The sequence below is a fragment of the Protomyctophum bolini genome (genome assembly GCF_963924005.1).
Source record: "Protomyctophum bolini genome assembly, chromosome: 2".
Taxonomy (NCBI): Eukaryota; Metazoa; Chordata; class Actinopteri; order Myctophiformes; family Myctophidae; genus Protomyctophum; species Protomyctophum bolini.
In genome coordinates, this window is record NC_137863.1 from 20,861,441 (window position 1) to 20,881,679 (window position 20,239).

Sequence of the window (20,239 nt, forward strand, 5' to 3'; positions counted from 1 at the left end):
ACACACTGTCAGTTCAGAGCTCTTATCATCACCACAACATTACTCAGAAGTGCAAGCGGCGCTTAATTATTGTTCAACAAAATCCTTGTGGTGGTGTGTGTGGACCAATTTGTGAATGGCAGGAGGAGGATAAGGATATTATCAATTTCGTCGTCATCTGGTATGGCAAGGAAGCCAGAAACAACTTGATTCTTGATTATTATTCAAATATATCTAGGCTATATATATATATATATATATATATATATATATATATATATATATATATATAAAGCATTATTTACAACTCAAGGTATCAAGTCAAGTTTGGTGTCAAACCCTAAACACCAAAAGGCCTCCCTCGGCCCCCATAAGATGTGCCGATAGTCTAGTCCAGTACAGTGGCTCCCAAAATGAGGTCCGCGTGGACCCTCAGAGGTCCTTGAGGGAGTTCCAGGGGGTCCCCAGATAAATGATAGTTTGGAACCAAATGGACCCTTATGGGTCTGTAACTCTGAGAGTTAAATTAACACTGATTTTACAATATTAATTGGGGGTCCCAGAGATAGAAATGCCATTAAATGGGGGTCCGTAGACCAATATATGCATGCATGTCAAACTGGGGGTCCTTGAAATTAAACGGGTTGAGAATCTTCTCTTATGGGGGTCCCTGGCATATATTTTCAAATGGGGGGTCCGCGGGCCAATTAGTGTCAATTTGGGGGTCCTTGACATGAAAATGTTTGGGAACCACTGGTCTACCTGATGATTACATTGTCCATTCAGAAATGGCAGGGGCACAGAAGGAAGGGAAGAAAAACTTAAAAAACACTACTACACACTATAGTCTGAGTTTCACACCCTCTCCCCTCCCCTCCCTCTAAACATGTATTGACAAAGCGATGATCAATAAAGTTGACTTTCTAGTTTCTAGCAACAAGCAGACGGCTCACGTCGTCCGGGGACCTCCCTTTGTGTTCAATGCGTTATTGGCAGCAATACGTTTGTGTAGTTGGGACAAAACGTGCTGCCTCGCTTCAATCTCTGCTCGTTCTGACTGAGACGGACTAGTACTACTAATAATAATAAATAATGTCCCGTCTGCCCCACTTCTCCCCAACCAGCCCGAAAAATGTTCCCTCCCTGCCTCCGAGGTACGTAGTTCTTCTGAAATGTTCATGTACTTACAAACATCACAGAGAGTCACACACACTACACGATTACATGAAGATTCAAAACGCGTGAACGCGACCTACATCATGGGGGATCGAACCCTCGTCGGATCTCTTTGCATTGATCACCGCAGTTACATACATACGTACATAGTTACACACACAGCTACAACATGAAGAAAAGAAACATTGAAACAAGTGATGATCGGGGGCTGCTGTGCTGTGCTTTATAGCTTGCGCAACAAAAACAAAACTCACCGCAACTCCGTGTTGTGTGTGTGTCGCCCCCAGGAAGGAAAGAAATCCCCACAGTTTTAGAGCAAAAAAAACTTGGGTGTGATTGTTCCTTTTTTTACCCCCTCCTCAACAACCGGGCTGTAGTGTGGCCGGGGTGGTTCGGCCCCTGGCTGGTCTGATATCTTCTCCTCCACGCCCCAGCAGGAGCTAAAACTGAGAGACTAGCAAACCTGGCTGATAGGAATGATCTGCTTGCTGGGGAGAAACAGAACCAGGAGACGGGAGGAGGCAACAGTTCTTCCGTTATAGGGCCCCCAAAACAAGGTCCCCGCCGCAGCAACAACACAAAAAAAATCCCGCAGATGTTCCCCAAGGGTCTTTTATCCCCAACAACGAGCTGTTTCGGTTCCTTCCGTCTCCCAGCAGATTTCACGAGGGGACGTTAAATCCAACACCACGGGGTTTGATCCTAACCTACTACCGCTGTATATCCGGGCGCGTCGGCCGACAGTTCTAGTCCGCCATGTTGTGTGATGTGTGTGTGTGTGTGTCTGTGTGTGTGTGTGTGTGTCTGCATTGGGAAGAATGGGAAGCAGAAAAGCAGCACATTCCCAGGCAGGCCATGCCCCTCCGCTCCCCTTTCTGGCCTGCTGCAGGCAGCAACGACATCTACTGGTCGTGACGTGAAGTTTCAGCCCTAGAGCAGTGGTTCTTGTTCTCAAACTTTTTCATTAAAAAAACCCTGATTTGATATTGATATGCTGCTGCATAATGCATTAGGCCAAGGTAGGACACCCAGTTATACATCCATCCATCCATCTTCGACCGCTTATCCATAGACTGGTCGCGGGGGCAACAGCTCCAGACTTCCCTCCCCAGAGCAACATTAGTAACTTCCTCCTGGGGGATCTCTAGGCGTTCCAAGGCCAGTGAGTCTGAGTTGATGCAATCCCTCCAACTGCTTGGTCTGCCCGGGGTCTCCTCCCAGTGGAGGCGAGCGTTTCCCTCTCTCTAGGGAAACGCTCGAGAGGCATATCCTAACCAGATGCCCGAACCACCTAAACCGGCTCCTTTCCAGGCGAAGAAGCGACTCTACTCTGAGTCTCTCTCGCGTGACTGAACTTCTCAACCTATCTCTAAGGGAGACGCCAGCCACCCATCTGAGAAAACTCATTTTGGCCGCTTGTATTCGCGACTTATTATTCTGGTCATGACCCACACTTCACAACCATAGGTACCGTGAGAGTAGGAACGAAGATTGCCACAACAGTGACACAACAGCGACTGCAATACCACCCCTGCTGCTCTGACACCCAGTTAGTTCGATTGAATTGAGTAGCCTACAAAAGGACCCCAATGGAAACAAGCCAATAGGCTTTCTTGGATTCATCTTTTTAGCAGACCTTGTATTGTACTCTACTTTCCTGTGCTTGTCCATGCAAACTGTTAAAGTATTCAATCCAATCAAAAATTAACAAACACAAATGTTGACCCCAATCTTCACTGTAAAATCCTTAGTCTTAATGAATAAATTAAACAAACTCATTTGTGTAATGTGTACACACACACACACACACGTAAGGTTCCATTTGGTTACTTCAATATGAAATCATTTTTCTGAGGAACCCCTTCAATGAGAAGCACTGGCCTACAGACCGCAGGCGCTTTGCCAAAAATAACAAATCTACATTAAGCTGACGTGTCGTGGTTGTGTAGATCTGTTGTTTGGCAAGCAACACACCACACGTGCAAAGTTTAAAACATAAACAGGGCTGAAGAATCTGAGTATCAATATTTAATTTGAGGATTCAAATTTAGGATTGCTGTGAATGTACTGTATAGCCTTTCTATCCCATGTTTCTAGGTCCATTTTGTTAGCAGTAGTTAACATTATGTATCAGGCATGACAAATTATATTAGGAGACTATGGAGCAGATTAGAATAAACGAGTAGCACCTCATTACTTAATATCCCACTTCTGACACATCAAACAATGAAATGTTGTCCACACGATCATATATCATATCCATGATTTATTAATGTACTCATAAATGGACATGGCAATGTTAAATAGTTTAAAAATGAAGAAATAAATAGCAATAAATAAAACAAGTATTCCTTATGACCAGGAATAGGATGGTAGAGTATATAAAGTACAGTATCCTATAACAGAGAAGGGAATGTGTCTGAAATCATTGCATCTGGAAAATTATGTATTCTGCAAATATCGCCATCAGAGTTAACATTTCCTAGTCTTAATAATCCTATCATGAGGAATAATGATGCATCTTCTTTTTTATATATATATATATTGCTCCAAGGTTATTAATGGGAGCATACAAAGCATCATATTTGAAAACAAAGTTAACTAAGTTAAAGGAATAACTGTGTAGGCCTACTTGAATTTGCAGTGTACAGATTTCTTTGAACAGCTAAATACTAAAATTCCTCACCATTCCTTTAACTTCTGCCTTAGAATAGCTATTCTATATTCTAAGTCAGTTGTGTGTACTAATAAAGCACTGTTAGGTTATTTTACACTTGTGCATTTCTTTTGGTTGAGTGTGTTTAGGTTAAGACTCGTACTGTATGCTGTTTGCACCGTCTCTGTAGAGACTCAGAGAGCATGCAGGCTCAATCATGAGATGTAAATGACATGGTGCTGACAGGCCAGTCAGTACAATACTAGGCAGCCATGTTGTCAATGACAGCCCGGGTGAACTCATCACTGGAAGCATAGCCTCCTAAATCTCCAGTGCGCACCTGTTGCAAACATAAGAACAGCACATTACAAATATATACAGCTGCAGCGGCGTCGATGCACACTAAACACACGCACACTCGGCGTTAGAGAGCCTTTAACAAGCAGCTGTCACACACATTGAAAGGGGGTGGGGGGGGTCCATAGAGCAGCTTCTCTCATCATCATAGTCCAACACGTCACACATTTGATTTTAAGAGCCGTTATAACCTAGAGAATTGAATTGTTGGTTTTAGTCCATTCACACAAATGGTTTTCATGTCATGCTGATCAAGCTACAGCAAAAGTCTTTGAGTCTTTGAATCACAGTAGGCTATTCAGTGACAAATCAGTTAGTTTCTAGTATTGCTATACAAAGAAAGAATACAAAACTGTTTTTTTCCTCCAATGAAATCCAATCATCATTTATTTGACAGTATTGGACCATAACATTTCAGTGTTTTAAACAGCCTACACCAACTGCGACATTCAGTGATGAAACCCATTTATAATTCATACAGTAACGCATTTATGACAAATAAATATGCACATGACATCCCCTAAAAAATTAAATAAAACCTGCAGTGACAATAAGACATAGTTTTGTTTGGTCCTGGTGAATGAAGGGGGTTTCAGAATATGAATTTCATGCCAATTACAGCATAAACGTATCCCTTACTCCATTTTCTACTGATATGTACTTAATAATTATTGACGATATTTTGTCCTAAGCCCTTTGTGTCATGAGATCTCCTTCAGTCCATGTCATTTTGTAATAAAAAAAAAGGACTAAACTGGACATTTTAACGCTCTTTCTAGAGACTACTAGAGCATCACAGAGAATTGATTTAATGAAAGAAAGAAATGTAAGATCAGGTAGTTATAAAGTTATAAACATTCAAAGCCTGAAATGAGCTTTATAAATAAATTAGACGAGTATATAAACATGGACTAACATACAGAGTCAAAGTGTCACCCAATTGTCAACAGAGCAGTCGAATGACACACTTAACACTGAATATTTGTTTCCCTTTATGGTCGTTTATGGGAGAGCCGATGTTCACAGATTTAAACGGAAAGTTTAGGAAATTGAAGACGGCATGTGAACTCTGCTTTAGCACGGTTCACCCTTGACCAGACCGTTAGTAACATCCAAGTAACATGCTCAGTGTTTACATGCCTCATTAAGATGCAAGCCACATGAATTTTTACGATTTGAAGCCGTGATTGGAGAGGTCAGAGCTGTTGAACTATTACAGTGAGTCATCGTAATGGAAAACGAGAACAGTGTGGGTGTGATATCCAGCTGGTTCAGCTCTGAGTCATTAGAACCAACGGGGGGGGGGGGGGGGGGGGGGGAAGCCAACACATTGGAATGAAACCTGTTGTGGAAGAGCATGTTAGATTAAACCGCTTAATTTCAACGGCAAACAACAGCGCCTTTGCCTATAGGATGCTACATAAGCAAAACATTTTATGCAGAGGTAGACCGTATGGCCGAAGTGGCTCGCAAGACCATTAGGCGATAGGATGATCAAAGCAGGGGAAGACAGCAAAATGGGAAGATGTAAACTAAGGTAGAACAGGCTTGCTGTAAATACATCAAAATAATGACCTGAATGGACAGATAATGAAAATTTGCAACATAGCAGAAAAAGCTAAATAGTCAAACACACTGAACTGAAGAACATGAAGCCAAAACCTCAGACATGGGGGTGGTAGGCGCAGGGGAGTGACAAAAGATTTTGTAATATGAGTAGGAGTGTGATACCATAACATACTCGACTGTGTTTCAGAGTTAACCACACGGAAATCTAAAAGCTCACAAAATGTCGCATTGCGATGCATTGTGAGCTTTTAGGTCATTTTTGAAAATTGCTTATGCCCTACCCAAATTAGAGACACCAGTGTGCATGTTTTTTAAGCATCATGAGTTGCCCTTTTTCAGTCAAACCAAATACATGCTACATTCAATAAGCAATGCATTGACAGATTAAGTTATTATAAAGAAAAAACAGGTGGGGAATGCGAACACAAATGATAGCCGTCACAGTGGTACGGCAGTCAAATAGGGATTAACATGTATCCAGTGCATGTTAATGCCTAACTCGCACTCCGTCGCAAGAGACTGCGCTGGAGGGCAAATAATTGAACTTAAGATGGCCGTGTGTCAAAAGCACGGTAAATATCAGAGGAGCGGTCTGTCTGTGATTGAGACATCTTAGTAAACAGCTTTGTAGCGCATGTTGTCCACTACGGCACGCACAAAGTCTCCAGTGGTGGCGTAACCGCCGAGGTCTCGCGTCCGCACCTGAGACACAAACACAACACACACACACATGGTTGTTGTGCACAGACACACAAGAGTGAGGAGGTTATCAGAGGAGAGGGAAGAGGTGGGGCAACTAGCCAACAAACATCCTTCATAATCATCCTGATGTTCACATCTCACATTTCTGGCCTTCTCCCAAGGGTGACCCTCATTAATTCTTAACCACCTTTATACCAGTGGTTCTCAAAATGGGGGTCCTTTTGTGTGTGTGTGTGTGTGTGTGTGTGTGTTTTAAATCTTAAAAATCTTCTCTTCTGGGGGTCCCTGGCACAAAACATTTTCTGATGGGGGTCCACGGCCAAATACATATCAATTTGGGGGTCCTTGATATGAAAACGTTTGAGAACCACTGCTTTATATGGTGTTTTATTTATTTATTTAATTTTTGGCTTTTCTGCCTTTATTGATAGTATCAAGTGAAGATAGACAGGAAAGAGGGAGAGAGAGAAGGGGAGAGACATGCAGCAAAGGTCGTCATGAATGGGACTCGAACATGCGACACGCTGTCAGGCCAAAGCCTGTATGTGGCATGCGCCTGGACCACTTGGCCAGCAGGCGCCCCGGCTTCATACGGTGTTGAACAACTAATTTGTGAGAGAGCCAAGGCTCACGGGGACAGACGACGGCAGAGCAATGGTCATGATGGTGAATTGACCAACGAGAGCTCACGGATGGCTGACTTCATGTTAGAAGAGTGCTGTCAGCCTAGGTTAGCCTCAATATAGAGAGAGCTCACGGAGAATATGGTTGGTGAGAAAGTAAAAGAAAGTACAGTTGTCATGGAAACAGGTGCATGTAACCTTGCTGTTGAGGATTACAAGGAGAGAAAACGTGAGAGAGACATCGGAGGAGTCAAAATACACACACGCACACACAAGTGACTTTTAAAGGCTCTCTAACACTAGATAGATAGATAGATAACGCAATGATTGTGAATGAATGGGATTTGTGGTTCAAGAATGGACTCAAACACAATGGTTCTTGTGGGTGCCATTACATTACACCCGGAGGGCCTTCCAAAACCCAGCAGAGTAAGTTATCTGAAGGGTTTGAGGTTTAGCCTTAAGATTCCGTTTTACTGGATCAAGTAGTACGTATTTTTTGAGCAGAAAAATGCTAGCCTTCCTGGTCACTGGCTGGTATTCAGTTGTTGCCTGCATTGGCGAACAAATTACCAGGATATACTGGTAAGCTCAGGCGGTAGAGCTCTTAGAAAACAAACTCTGAGGGAGAAGTTTATCATTGACAATTTCTCCTTAAAATATGATTCTAAATGCATTGTATTAAGTGTAGCATTGCTCTCTGACCCACAAAACCCATAAGTGAAGGTTTGCGATAGAAACACAAGTAGTCAGTCCATTTGCAGACAGGCTCTCAGCCTTGCATTCCTATTGTTCTGACAATAGTATCATGTAGTGCGTTAGATTGATTCACTTACACAGCAAAACTACCGCAAAGCAAAGCCTACTCCCACTCTGTGGATGATTAAAAAATATTTGTTGTAGTTGGCCCACAGTACAACAATGAATTGTGCCAGATTCCTTGCAGGAAATCTTAACAAAAAAGAAAAGACTACTTCCTTTAAAACAGAAAGTCAGCCATTATTCAGAGCCAACTACAGCTCTCTTTTAACCACTTGAGATTTTCAAAAAATGTGGGGAAAAGGATGACGTGCCCATCATTAGTTGCTGAAACATTGTTGCATTAAACACCACATTGTCTTACAAAAACCCCATTGTGCACTATCATGCTTTCACCCATGTCCAGGTGGTGAGTGCATCTCTTATCAGGACGTTATGTCCAAAATAGGGAAGCAAGGTTGAAAGTGGTTAACTGTGTTATTAGTTGTTGACACATTTGTTGCATTCAACACCAAATTGTCTTACAAAAACCCATTGTGTACCATCATGCTTACACCCATGTCAAGGTGGGTGTATCTGTTATCGGCCTGAAGGATGTTGGATGTACCAGTGGGAATATGCTGAACTTAACACTAATGCACGCACACACAGATATACACACACTCACCTTTCCCTGTTTAATGACCCTCTTGACGGCATCTGATATCATGTGGGAGTGATATTCCAGACTGCAAACAATACAGTGACAGTTGAGACAAGGCCAAAGGTGTCATGTTGTACATACGTATGTCCACATTCACTCAAACCATCTTTAAAGCCTGGGGCGTGGGGTTATACAAGACACCCCATCCCCTCCCCATCCCCCCCACAAATAAAACACACAAATATAATTGTGGATAAATAAAAAGCAGTGCAGCGATGACTCACTTGAGGTGCCGAAGCATGTTGGCCGAGCTGAGCAACATGGCCGTGGGGTTAGCGATGTTCCTGCCCACAGCCTGTGCAAAAGGGTGACGTGCACCCTAACAGAAGAACAAAAAGGAGACAGGGGTTCAGGGATTTTACAGCTTTGTACTGCATGTCATCTTAAACCCCTCTAGATGTAGAAAACGGGACCGAAGTTGGCTCTCCCCCCCCCCCCCCAGAATATGGATGCTGTGGTTCAAGTAGTGGTTAAGTCATTATGAACAACCATTATGAACAACCTTTACATAATGTGTTGTTTTCCTTCTACATGGGAGAGCATACTTGCCATGTCATTGTCAGTTGCAGCAATGACAGACTAGAGCTGTCTAAACAGTAAACAAGGGTAGGCGTCCCTGGTGTTGGCTGGCTGTGTGGGAGTTCTGGACCGTGTGCATGTTGATGTGAGTGCAGGTGTGGGGTACCCGCTTAGTGTAGACCAGTGGTTTTCAGCCTCTTTCATATCAAAGACCATTCTTTTTTTCAGCATTTGAGCCACGGGCCACCATTGAGATGAGATTTAGCCTCTCAGACCCCAAACTAATGAATTTTGTTATTGTTCTTGGATATGTCCACAATTCCATGCCGTATTGATGTTGGTACCAATAGGAGAGATAACAGGAAAACGATGATCAAAAATAACAATTCTTCTACAGTCTCTAATTGTGTAGACTTCTTGTAAATTAAGTAATGCCGGTGTTTAACAATAATTTAACTCTTGAGCGTAAAATGAAACCAAATGGACCCATACGGGTCCATTTGGTTTCATTTTACGCTCTCAAGAGTTAAAGATCTATTAGGGTTCAAATGGTTACCAACTCTCCGTCATTTAGCTGCATGGGGACCACCTGGAACTCCCTCAAGGACCACTGGTTGAGAACCACCGGTTTAGACATAGGGTTAAGTAGTACACAGCATGGCTGTCATTGTATTAGCAATATTATAACCGTAGAAATTCATCTAACCATGGAAAATGTTCTCCCACACCTAGTATACAGTACATTATATCTTGGGTTTTGGGTTACAGAAAAATAGACTTAAATTTGTATTTATATTGGGAATTTATTCAGCTTGAAGCAGCTAGACCACAGCGTCCAGAAAGCCTCATACTAGTTCAGACCGATTGAATCAAACTGCTGTGTTGTCGCCCCATGTTTACAGCACAATGTTCATTTTCCACCTTGCGTACCATGAATGAATCACTTGGGGAAACAGCCAGCCCAAGAGTTCAAAACGTTTAATCCCTCTGCGAGTGGATCAGATTTAGATTTAGGCTGGAAGATATTATTTGAGTAATCGAACTTGTATTTCTCATTGACATAATGTTTGCACTTTGCAGAGATAATCATTTCAGATAATCACAATTATTTCACATAAAATGTCACGATTGTGACACAGCACTGGGGGGGGCAAGACAAAAAAAATATGGACACACAACACAACACTGCACACGGCTGAGTGCATGGATTAAAGTAAAATCTTACGACTGAAAAGGCCAAGTCCTAAAATATGATTTGTGCAACGGCGTGAAAAGGAGCCCCACCACAGTCCAACAAATAATGAATACCCGAAAATAGGCCATCTACAAGCTTACAACATGTCACAGTGCGACGTGTTGTAAGCTTGTAGATAGCCTATTTTCGGTGCATGACAGGACACATTTCCAACTTTCCATAGAAGACATGCTGAATTCTATATGGGGTTCAAATGACTGAAATCAGCCGTGGCGACGACTGATTACTTTAATCCACGCGAGTGAAAACTCACCGTCTCAAAGACAGCGTACTCTGCGCTGTAGCTCTCCCCAGGTACCACCCCGGTGTAAACTCACCGTCTCAAAGACAGCGTACTCTGCGCTGTAGCTCTCCCCGGGTACCACCCCGGTGTAAACTCACAGTCTCAAAGACAGCGTACTCTGCGCTGTAGCTCTCCCCAGGCACCACCCCGGTGTAAACTCACCGTCTCAAAGACAGCGTACTCTGCGCTGTAGCTCTCCCCAGGCACCACCCCGGTGTAAACTCACCGTCTCAAAGACAGCGTACTCTGCGCTGTAGCTCTCCCCAGGCACCACCCCGGTGTAAACTCACCGTCTCAAACACAGCGTACTCTGCGCTGTAGCTCTCCCCGGGTACCACCCCGGTGTAAACTCACCGTCTCAAAGACAGCGTACTCTGCGCTGTAGCTCTCCCCAGGCACCACCCCAGTGTAAACTCACCGTCTCAAACACAGCGTACTCGGCGCTGTAGCTCTCCCCAGGGACCACCCCGGCGCCTCCGACCAGCCCCGCTGCCAGGTTGTCAATGATGTTACCGTAGAGGTTGGGCATCACCAACACGTCAAACTGGTACGGGTTCTGCACCAGCTGCAGTGCACAGGGAGGGATGCTTGTGTTAATACAGGTAGGTACCCCAAAAAAACATGCAGTAATCCTGGTCTCTAAACTGCCTCCCCCTGGCCAGCCGGGGCGCCTGATGGAGGGGAAAGGAACTGGTTGGAATAACGTATTCCTTACACATGCTACGTCCAACCAGGGAAACTCCCCCCTGAGTTTGACAGGTGTAAAGGAGCGACTTGGACACCGTTGCTCTCCCCAGTTTGGCAGAGGGTGTGTAAAGGCCAGGATCACATTAGATAATTGACACAGTTGTGAAAAATGAGTTACAAATTGGTGTAATAAAAAAATATATTAAAAAAAAAGGATACAGGGATTTTCAACTGATTGTGAACGAGGGACCACCACCCTGACTAAGGGCTGATTCATACTCCTATTTTACCGCTGTTTCGGCGCTGTAGTGCCGAAATGATTTCGGCTCGTCAGAAATTTTCAGTAGCACCGAAGAGCTGACTTTAGTACGGTACCCGTCCTAAAGTCAAATGACGTCACATTGTAGGCTCTACAGTGCCGAACCGACTTTTATTCGGCTCTAAAATAGGAGTATGAACATGACATTTAAAAAAAGCAACAAATCCTACATTAATAAATTAATGGTCAGGGACCACATGCAATACTTCCAGGGACCACCAGTGGTCCACAGACCACATATTGAAAACCCCTGTGTTGATACATTTAGTGCAATAATGTATTTTCTTTAAAAAATAAAAAAGCAACAAAATTGTCTATTCATAGTTTTGGCCGTATATTGTAGATACCCATTGTTCTGCTTTATTTTGGATTCATCCCCATTCATTAAAATGTTACCAAACTCTCCAGAATAATTGAGACAATGTTGGCCACATTTCTCTTTACAATTTGAAGTTTCTTCGTAATTCAATCTTTTCTTTCTACCAAGACTTTTCTAATCGTTATCAGGCTTAATCGGGTATACAAAAGATAACACCACAGTATAATTTTGTGTGTTGGATTACCAATCTCAACCAAGTTTCACGTCTCTTTAGACGGTTTGCACTGCAGTAATGTCAAGTATACAGTACTGTACCATGGGGTGTAGTGAAATTTCCTTTAAGCAAAAGTCAGGTACAGAAATACACTCTACATTGGCCTTTCAGACAACCAAAATTAAATGTTAATTGAATATGCACAATAAAAACCTATTCTCAATCGTTCCAGTCAGTAATGAGATAACGATGGATGATTGTACATACCTGCATACAACAGTTATCAATGATGATGTTCTCGTATTTAATTTTGGGATACAGTTGTGCCACCTCAGCACAGCACTGCAGGAAGAGACCATCAGCAAGCTTCCTGTAGTGAAATGAAACATTAGAAATGAAATAATTGTACAAAGCACTGGCCAGATTCATCATATCAGACAAATGACAATTAAGTTGCCTCTATGAGCATACATCAAGACAAGACAATGAGCAAAGTGTTGCTCCAAGTCCTACTGACATGATGTTGGCCTTATGGACAGCTGTGACCTTGCTTCGACCCTTCTTGGTGGCATAGTCGAAGGCAAACTTGGCAATACGCCGGGACTTCGCTCTCGTGATGATCTTCAGACATTCAACAACTCCCGGCACACTCTGCAGACAGACAGTGCAGAGTGAAGTCAGAGCATGTTCATTCTCACAAAGACATTCTTGTTTATGTAAGAGTTAACAATATAGTGGCCGCTGAAACAATGCCCAATTTGTGGTTTGTGGTAGTAGTATACTGTAGGTACTGTATGTGCGTAGGACCTCTATGGTATATTTATTCCAGGGTGTAATGTGAACTAATTGCATAAAAATAACTTTACTTTGGTGCTGCACAGATACTTTGATGCTGCACAGATAGTGTACAAAACAACCAACTTCCTCATCTAATGGCTGTCATTGCTAGTGTGCATATTAATAATATGGCCCCCACTCTTTCATGTATTTCTGAGGGGTGCTATCCCCTCAAACGTCTGGCTTTCGGAAATTACGTCATATGGCAGCCAAGTCTATGCACCTTTTTTTTTTAAACATTTGTTTAGAGCACTTTAAACAGAGTAAACAGCCAAGTCTATGGACTTTCTAATGTTTGTTTAGAGTACTATATATTAGTGCTGCTAGATTCTTGCTCAAATGTGAATCTCGAATTTCCTCCAAAATAATTGAGATCACGGTTCTAACACGATTCCTCCATGAAAATATGTATTGTCTTCTGTAGTTGCTGAACATTAAAATGTGGCACCTGGAGACAACTCTCTCTTGTAACAAAAATTAAATGGACAGCCAACTTGTGCTGCACGACTCTTGCTCAAATTTAGAAATGAGATTGCATACTGTAGGTGTCTGAACCAAAGACTATAAAATAAATCACACCCGTGTGAAGTGAGGGGCGCTCTTATCATTGTACATCATCATGCATCATCTCATACTGGCCAATTAGAATGCCTGTTGTTTAACTCTGTTAAAGGACCACTTCACCACTTTTCTTCATTATAATAGGTCCTCACTAATAATCTTGAAAAAATGGCGCAATTTGTTTCTACTCGGCTTGTGTCTCATAGGAGGGCTGTGGGCAGTTCAGAAACCGTCTTCCAGTGACATCATCGATGGGGAATACAAGCTAATAAAAACTGCAGGCTTTCTAGTCCTGAAAAGTTGCAATGCGAAAATGGAAGCCATCGTTCTCACGATAATGAAAATCTAAACATTTTTGTAAAACAATCTTGTTTAAAAAATAATCTGCCTAATGATGATGTCACTGGAAGACGGTTTCTAAACTGCCCACAGCTGATGTCCAGGTACCTCATGCTCCAGGGCGCTATATTCTCCCTCGGTTTGCTCACGGATGATGACCAGGTCCAGGTTGTTGTGGCGCGTGACGTAGCCAGGCAGGCTTTTCACATGAACCACGTTAGCAAACAGGTCCAGTTTACGCCTGAGCCACAGAGAAAGAGAGGGCATCAAATAAAACACACACGTGTCTGAATCTACATATCAAACTTCTACAGAACAATAGAAAAACCACAAGGTCAAGGTTTAGGGGTTCAAAGTAGGGGTGTCCGACCGATAGCCGTTAAGAAGTTACCTCAGTTTCATCTCATAAGATGCCAGCTCTCCTTTGAACTCCATTGGAGTGTGAATCTTTCCTGGTTAAACAAAGAGTGCAAAACGGAGTATTATAAGTTATTTGGTGACAAAAGCAATAAGCTCCACTAACCAAATGCTTGTTGTATTGACTGTTTGCAAAGTTCCATTCAAATATGTAGGAAGCCATTGGTTTCCATAGAGAATATATATATATATCAAACTCAATTGAGATGGATAGTCTAACAGTGAACAACATTACGTCATCTTTTGGTCAAAGTGTGAGTTTTGACAACAGCCGATTTGTTTGGAAAGTCTATCCGAAAATAGTCCCTGGAGAAATTATTCTGTTATGAATGACATTCCAATATGTCTTCCTCGTGGCAACTAATGTACATTAGACAAAGAAAGCATAGAATCTTGTAGTGGGTTTATCACCTGAAAGTCTGAATTTCAAAGAAAAAACAGGGAAATATCAAGAAGTTATTAAGAACAGAAATAAAATAATGCTTTGGATACTGTAACTGTCCCTATACATCTGTACTAGAGATGATCTCAGGGCGTTATCGTGCTGCTGTCTTGTAGCCTATGACTGTAAGTTAATACATACATATCAAAAAAGTAATGCTTGCTAGGCAAATCCTCATAAGAATCTAAAAGTAAAATTGTGCAGTTATAGAGAATGCAACACGCGAGGGGAGGTTGAAAACGTGCACACGGATTTGTACGTACACAACTGGTTCAGACAGCAGGAAGTCAGATTTTGCCCAGTCAAGTCTATGACCCAAAATGAGTTCGACGCCCCTGGGCTAAATTATATATTATTTATTTGATCAAAAACAACCAAGTATTTAAAAGAATAGACTAATAATTAAACGATAAAAGAATAATTATATGCAATTGGCTATTCAGTATTAAAATAATAGACTAATAATTAAACGATAATAAAATAATAATTATATGGCTATTCAGTATTCAGGCATCAATTACATTACATTGAATTACAAGTTCAGTGTAGGGCCTGCAGACTTACTTTGTACGACAGCAAAATGAATAAAAACTAATGTTACCGAGGATCGAGGTCTGGTATTGTTTCTATCACAAGCGTGCACCGGATAGAAATATAACCACCATCATCCATCCTAACCCTAACCTAATTTACTGTGGGCAAAATAACTAAAGCATTTCAGCTATAAACCCCTTCGTATATGCCCATACTGTACGTATAATAGCGTATGGGCTGCGAGTTTGATATCCTTGGTCTAAAATGAAATATGCTACGTTCCTACCTATCCAAAATACAGTGCATATTACAGTGTTAAATTAGTTGGTGAAGTTTGCCCTCTTGTGGTATAAAAGTTAACGAGGGCTTCAGAGAAATGCTACAGAAAACACATACGATGTAAGATACGAGATTGCAGTATAAAAATGGCACAATTCTCTACATTGTCAGTTAATAATGAATACATTATGTACATGGAACTGGTCTATGGTACAAAAAAGGTGTGGTTTCTCTGTAGCGATAGTTTAGAAAGAAAGAAAGTTTATAAAGCGTATAGAAATAAAATCATATTACTTTAACAAGCCGTGGCTATGCTACAAAGTTTAGTGCATTCTTGGTTTTGTTCCTAAACAAACTGGATCGTTTCTCCCTAAACTCTTAGCAATCCAGTCCACAAACTAAACTAAAAACCTAAACTGGTGACATTTCAGTAACAGAAAGTACCTTTCATGGCCACTCTGTTGGTCTTCATAGACTCCAGCACTTCGTCCAGCTTCTCCTCACTGGCCATGTTCTGTACCTCACTTAGGTGGAACTCCTCAAACTCGACAGGGACATCACCTGCCTGGGGAATGAATGAACGTTCAATGTCTAAACATTACACCAGCCCTTCCTGTCTCATCCGTCTTGTAGTCACTATCTAAAGAATCTGAAAGTTATGAAAACCTGGGACATAGTTATTGAAACATTATCTCTGAATAATTAAACCACGCTCTTCCTGTTGTTTCACTACACCATTGCATTTGCTGTATTATATTCCACATCACCAACTGGCTGTCCATCTCAGTTTTGAATGCACTCTTTACTCTTTTACTCCTGAATAAATCTAGAGCACATGGGGATAAACCTGAACCTGGATGCGCTCTTCCATTGTCAGGACAGTGTTGTCCGTTGACCTCATTTCACACTTCTTGTCTTCATCTCTCTGCTGTGCGGAGAGGAACTCTTGTGACAAAGCCTTTTTTTCTCTCGTTAGTTGGAGTAACTTTTGCGAACAAACCTGTTTTTCCTTTGCTAGCCGCATGAACATGGATGACAAAGCTAGTCTTTCATTTCTTAGTTCGACTTTCTCCTCCTCGCATTTCTTCTCCTTCTCCGTCTTCTCTTCCTTGAGGTTTGTAATCATCTTGCGGTCCCTTTTCTTCTCTTCCACCATGTCTTTAATCTTCTCTTCTAGCGAGTTCTGCCTCTCGGCAAGGTTGTCTTTCATCTCCTTCCATTCAATGAATTTCTGGTTAATTTCCCCCATGTCCTTCAGGAGGACATTCTCTTCTCTCTTTAAGGAGGCCGATATGTGAGGATCCACTGCGTCTTCAGACAGAACTTGATTCTGGGCTTCATGTAATGGCGGTGAATCGCTCAGGTTCTCCTCTCCTTTACCCTTTACCTTGGAAAATAAACGCTTCATCCTACACAGTAAACTGTCCGTTTTGGAATCTGCGGATGATTTGGACATTGTAATAGTCTAAACTTTTCAACTTTCAACCTTGAACCTTAAACGGCTGTAAAAGTATACCAATGGCTAAGTGAAGGACTGACATGTTTATTTATATCTCTAAACTCTCACATTTGAGTGCTGATTGGAGAGAGTATTGATGATGACATGGTTGCTATGGAAGCAGACATTTTTTAAAGTATTGTGTGCCTATGGATTGAGCAGTCTAGATCAGAAGAGCCGTTTGTCTGTGTGTCTCCTACAGCAGTGGTTCCCGAACTTTTTCATGTAAAGGACCCCCAAATTGACACTCATTAGCCCGCAGACCCCCATTAGAAAATACATGCCAGGGACCCCCCATACCCAAAAGAGAAGATTGTTACGGCTCTAGCAGTGATTCTCAACCCGTTTCATTTCAAGGACCCCCAGTTTGACATGCATTAATACAGACCGGACCCCATTTAATGGCACTCAGAGAGTGTACAAATGGAACCAAACAGACCCGCTAGGGTCCATTTGGTATAACAATGCCAGACAGCCCCGATAGCACAAAAGGGGAGAGAAGTTGAGCGTGAGGTTGTTCAATCTGTCATTGAAGTCCAAAGGGTGAACAGAACACAGTTTGGCTTTTGCACAAAGGGAGACAACCTTGACAAATTGCTCTTATTGTATTTCTCAGCCGTTGCAAGTTGCAATCATAGCGGTTCCCCATAATCTCCAACCATTAACCGGTTGAGTTTGAGTGGACATCTGAATCTTCATGTGCAGTCTTTGTAGAAGGGAGAGTGTTTTGATGACCTACAGCACGGGTACGCCGGGCTCCATCAGAACTGTAAAGAAATACCTTGAACACGTCCTTGACAGCCGTCATGAGCTCCGGTCCCACTCCGTCCCCGGGCAGCATGGTGACTTTGAAGGTAGTGTCGGCGCGGGCCGGGGGAGCCTCTGGGGTCCACAGACCGGCGGAAACACTGAGTGGCCTCGTCGAGGCCAGCTGCTGCCTCGCGGGACCACTGAGGCCCTGGAGAGAGAAGCGCACACAGCGGCAGAGATGAAACACACGAGGGCCATCTATTTGACATATAGCAGTGGTTCCAAAACTGTTTCATGTCAAGAACCCCCAAATTGGTACTAATTAGCCTGCGTTCCGCAGGCTAATTAATGCTTCTTCTTTTAAGATATATGCCAAGGACCCCCAAAAGAGAAGATTTATTAGGGCTTTAACAGTGACTTTCAACCATTTTCATTTCAAGGACCCCCAGTTTGACATGCATTAGGCTACGGACCCCCATTTAATGTATCTCTAGGACACCCCATTTATATTGAAGTTATTTTAACATTTGTACACTTTCAGAGTTACAGACCAATAAGGGTCCATTTGGTTCCTAATTATCATCTAGTTGGGGACCCCATGGAAATCTCTCAAGGACCCCTAGGGGTCCCCAGACCCCACTTTGGGACCAAACAAGGTAGTTGTTCTTAGATGGTTGGGTATTTCTGTTTGGTCAGCGAATGTATTTAGAGGGGCCTAAAATAAGGCCTTAACAGTCGTAGTAGTAGTAAAAATATTAGTGTTTTGGTTCACACACACACACACACACACACACACACACACACACACACACACACACTCACACACTCACACTCACATTTGACATTTAAGGCATGTCATTTATTTCAACACTTACTGATTGATACAAAGCCTGTGGATAGCCAGCCAGTCATTAATTATGGCATAAATAAACAATAAGTTGAAGGTTAAATTGATGTGTGAGTGATTGATGTATCTTGCATGCATGTTCAAATCATGTATAGGCCTACTTTACATTATTTGAGAGAGACCATTTTCCAAAGAATAGCTTTTATTCTTTACTTTTTCACATTGGGGTGGATTTTTTACTTAGAGGTGCCCCCCCCCCCCCGCCCCCACTGCATGCCTGCGCCCTGCCCACTGTGCCCAGACTTCTCAGGTGTCTAATCTCCCTCCCTTTGTCCATTTATTAGTAAATTGTTTAGTTGTGTCAAGCGACAACGAACAAAGAACTAGAAGTAGCTAGCTGCTAAAGGCAATTATTATCAAAATGAGTCACATATCGAGCATCAATGTACCCTTGACTGAGCTCAGCACAGCTCATGGGATGACAGGAAGCAAAACGAGCTAATAACGGCAGTTAACTCAACATGTATAGCTTCGTTTCCTTTGACAGTCACGTTTCACAACAGTCTGGAATTCATGTTCAAGGACACTTATTGAATCATCCACTCCCGAGTCCTGAGGCTGACATAATTTAAGGATAGATGCTAGCTTAGAAACACTAGTGTACTGTTAACGGTACTCACCTTGACCAATGTTGCTAAGCTCCCTCTCAAGGCGGCCGCCATCGTAATGTGTAATGTGATGTCAGTGGAGAGTGAACTCGGTGTGTGTTGGTTGGGTCGTTCTCTGCAGAGAGATCAATGCTTCTTCTTTCCTGTGGTAGCGTAAGGAACAATACTTCAGCGCCGCCAAGTGGAGGTCCTATATATTTAAAGAGGACTTAGAGGACTGTCCAGCTTTGAGGGTCTGTGTAAACACAAACATTGTCTTAAGTTCTTGACAGAAATTAATTGAATGCCATTGACAATGAATGGCCAGCTTTTGATTTTTATTAATAAAAACTACTACTACTCGAATGAATGTCTCGATAATCAATGGAAATAAACCCGGGCCGGCATATTGGGTTATCCTTTTTGCATTCCTTTGTATCTGTGCCAACGTGCCTTTTTTGCAAACTGTACAGTATCCATTTAATTAATTTAGTGGACCCTCTTGTAAACAAGTGTAATGTGGTGTCGTCTAGTCACAGTTAACAGTTTTTGTATCGAGTTGTGCTTGAAATGTACAGTAATTCTGCAAACTGTTAATACTTCAATCAATCAAATCCGGGTGTGTGAGTTTTACACATATTGTCAAATATTTATTTTAATTTTCAACATAAAACATTACCACACTACTGAAAGGAAATTAGACATTTAATGCAAGAGTCAGAGCAATCATTCTCAGGGTTCGAACTGCTCATTTCATAGTTTATTGCACAGGTGAGCTATGCTACAGTATAAGCCATTTTAGTGTATCTGGAGTGATCTTGACCAAAACATACACGACGGGTGCATCAAAATACACATTTCCGGAATATTGATTTGCCTGGGTGCTAAAAGTGTTACCATCCATGCAAAAACAATAGATACAAAATATTAAAGCGATACGAGGTGATTTAGAGGTGCAACGGTACGTC

General features: G+C 42.2%; 2 protein-coding genes across 3 annotated transcripts in view; both read right to left on the reverse strand.

Moving 5' to 3' along the window:
* Positions 1-1,930, reverse strand: part of LOC308333172 (receptor-type tyrosine-protein phosphatase alpha-like) — a 49,623-nt gene extending 47,693 nt beyond the window's left edge. Inside the window, exon 1 of the mRNA XM_080789368.1 lies at positions 1,410-1,930. The gene's annotated coding sequence lies outside the window, so the exon portion shown is untranslated. The remainder of the gene's footprint in view (positions 1-1,409) is intronic.
* Positions 1,931-3,691: 1,761 nt separating this feature from the next.
* Positions 3,692-19,400, reverse strand: idh3b (isocitrate dehydrogenase (NAD(+)) 3 non-catalytic subunit beta). Of its 2 annotated transcripts, none has more exons than XM_080775244.1 (11): positions 19,305-19,400; positions 17,809-17,985; positions 15,974-16,094; positions 14,249-14,309; positions 13,966-14,098; positions 12,638-12,771; positions 12,388-12,490; positions 11,000-11,146; positions 8,749-8,843; positions 8,489-8,549; positions 3,692-4,151 (listed from the first exon to the last, which is right to left on the reverse strand). In XM_080775244.1, the coding sequence occupies exons 1-11, from the start codon at positions 19,344-19,346 to the stop codon at positions 4,074-4,076; spliced, it is 1,152 nt and encodes a 383-aa protein (XP_080631370.1). In that variant the 5' UTR covers positions 19,347-19,400; the 3' UTR covers positions 3,692-4,073. The 2 variants fall into 2 exon arrangements, with proteins under 2 accessions (XP_080631370.1, XP_080631369.1); XM_080775243.1 differs by lacking the exon at positions 3,692-4,151 and adding an exon at positions 4,524-6,439.
* Positions 19,401-20,239: the final 839 nt, after the last annotated feature.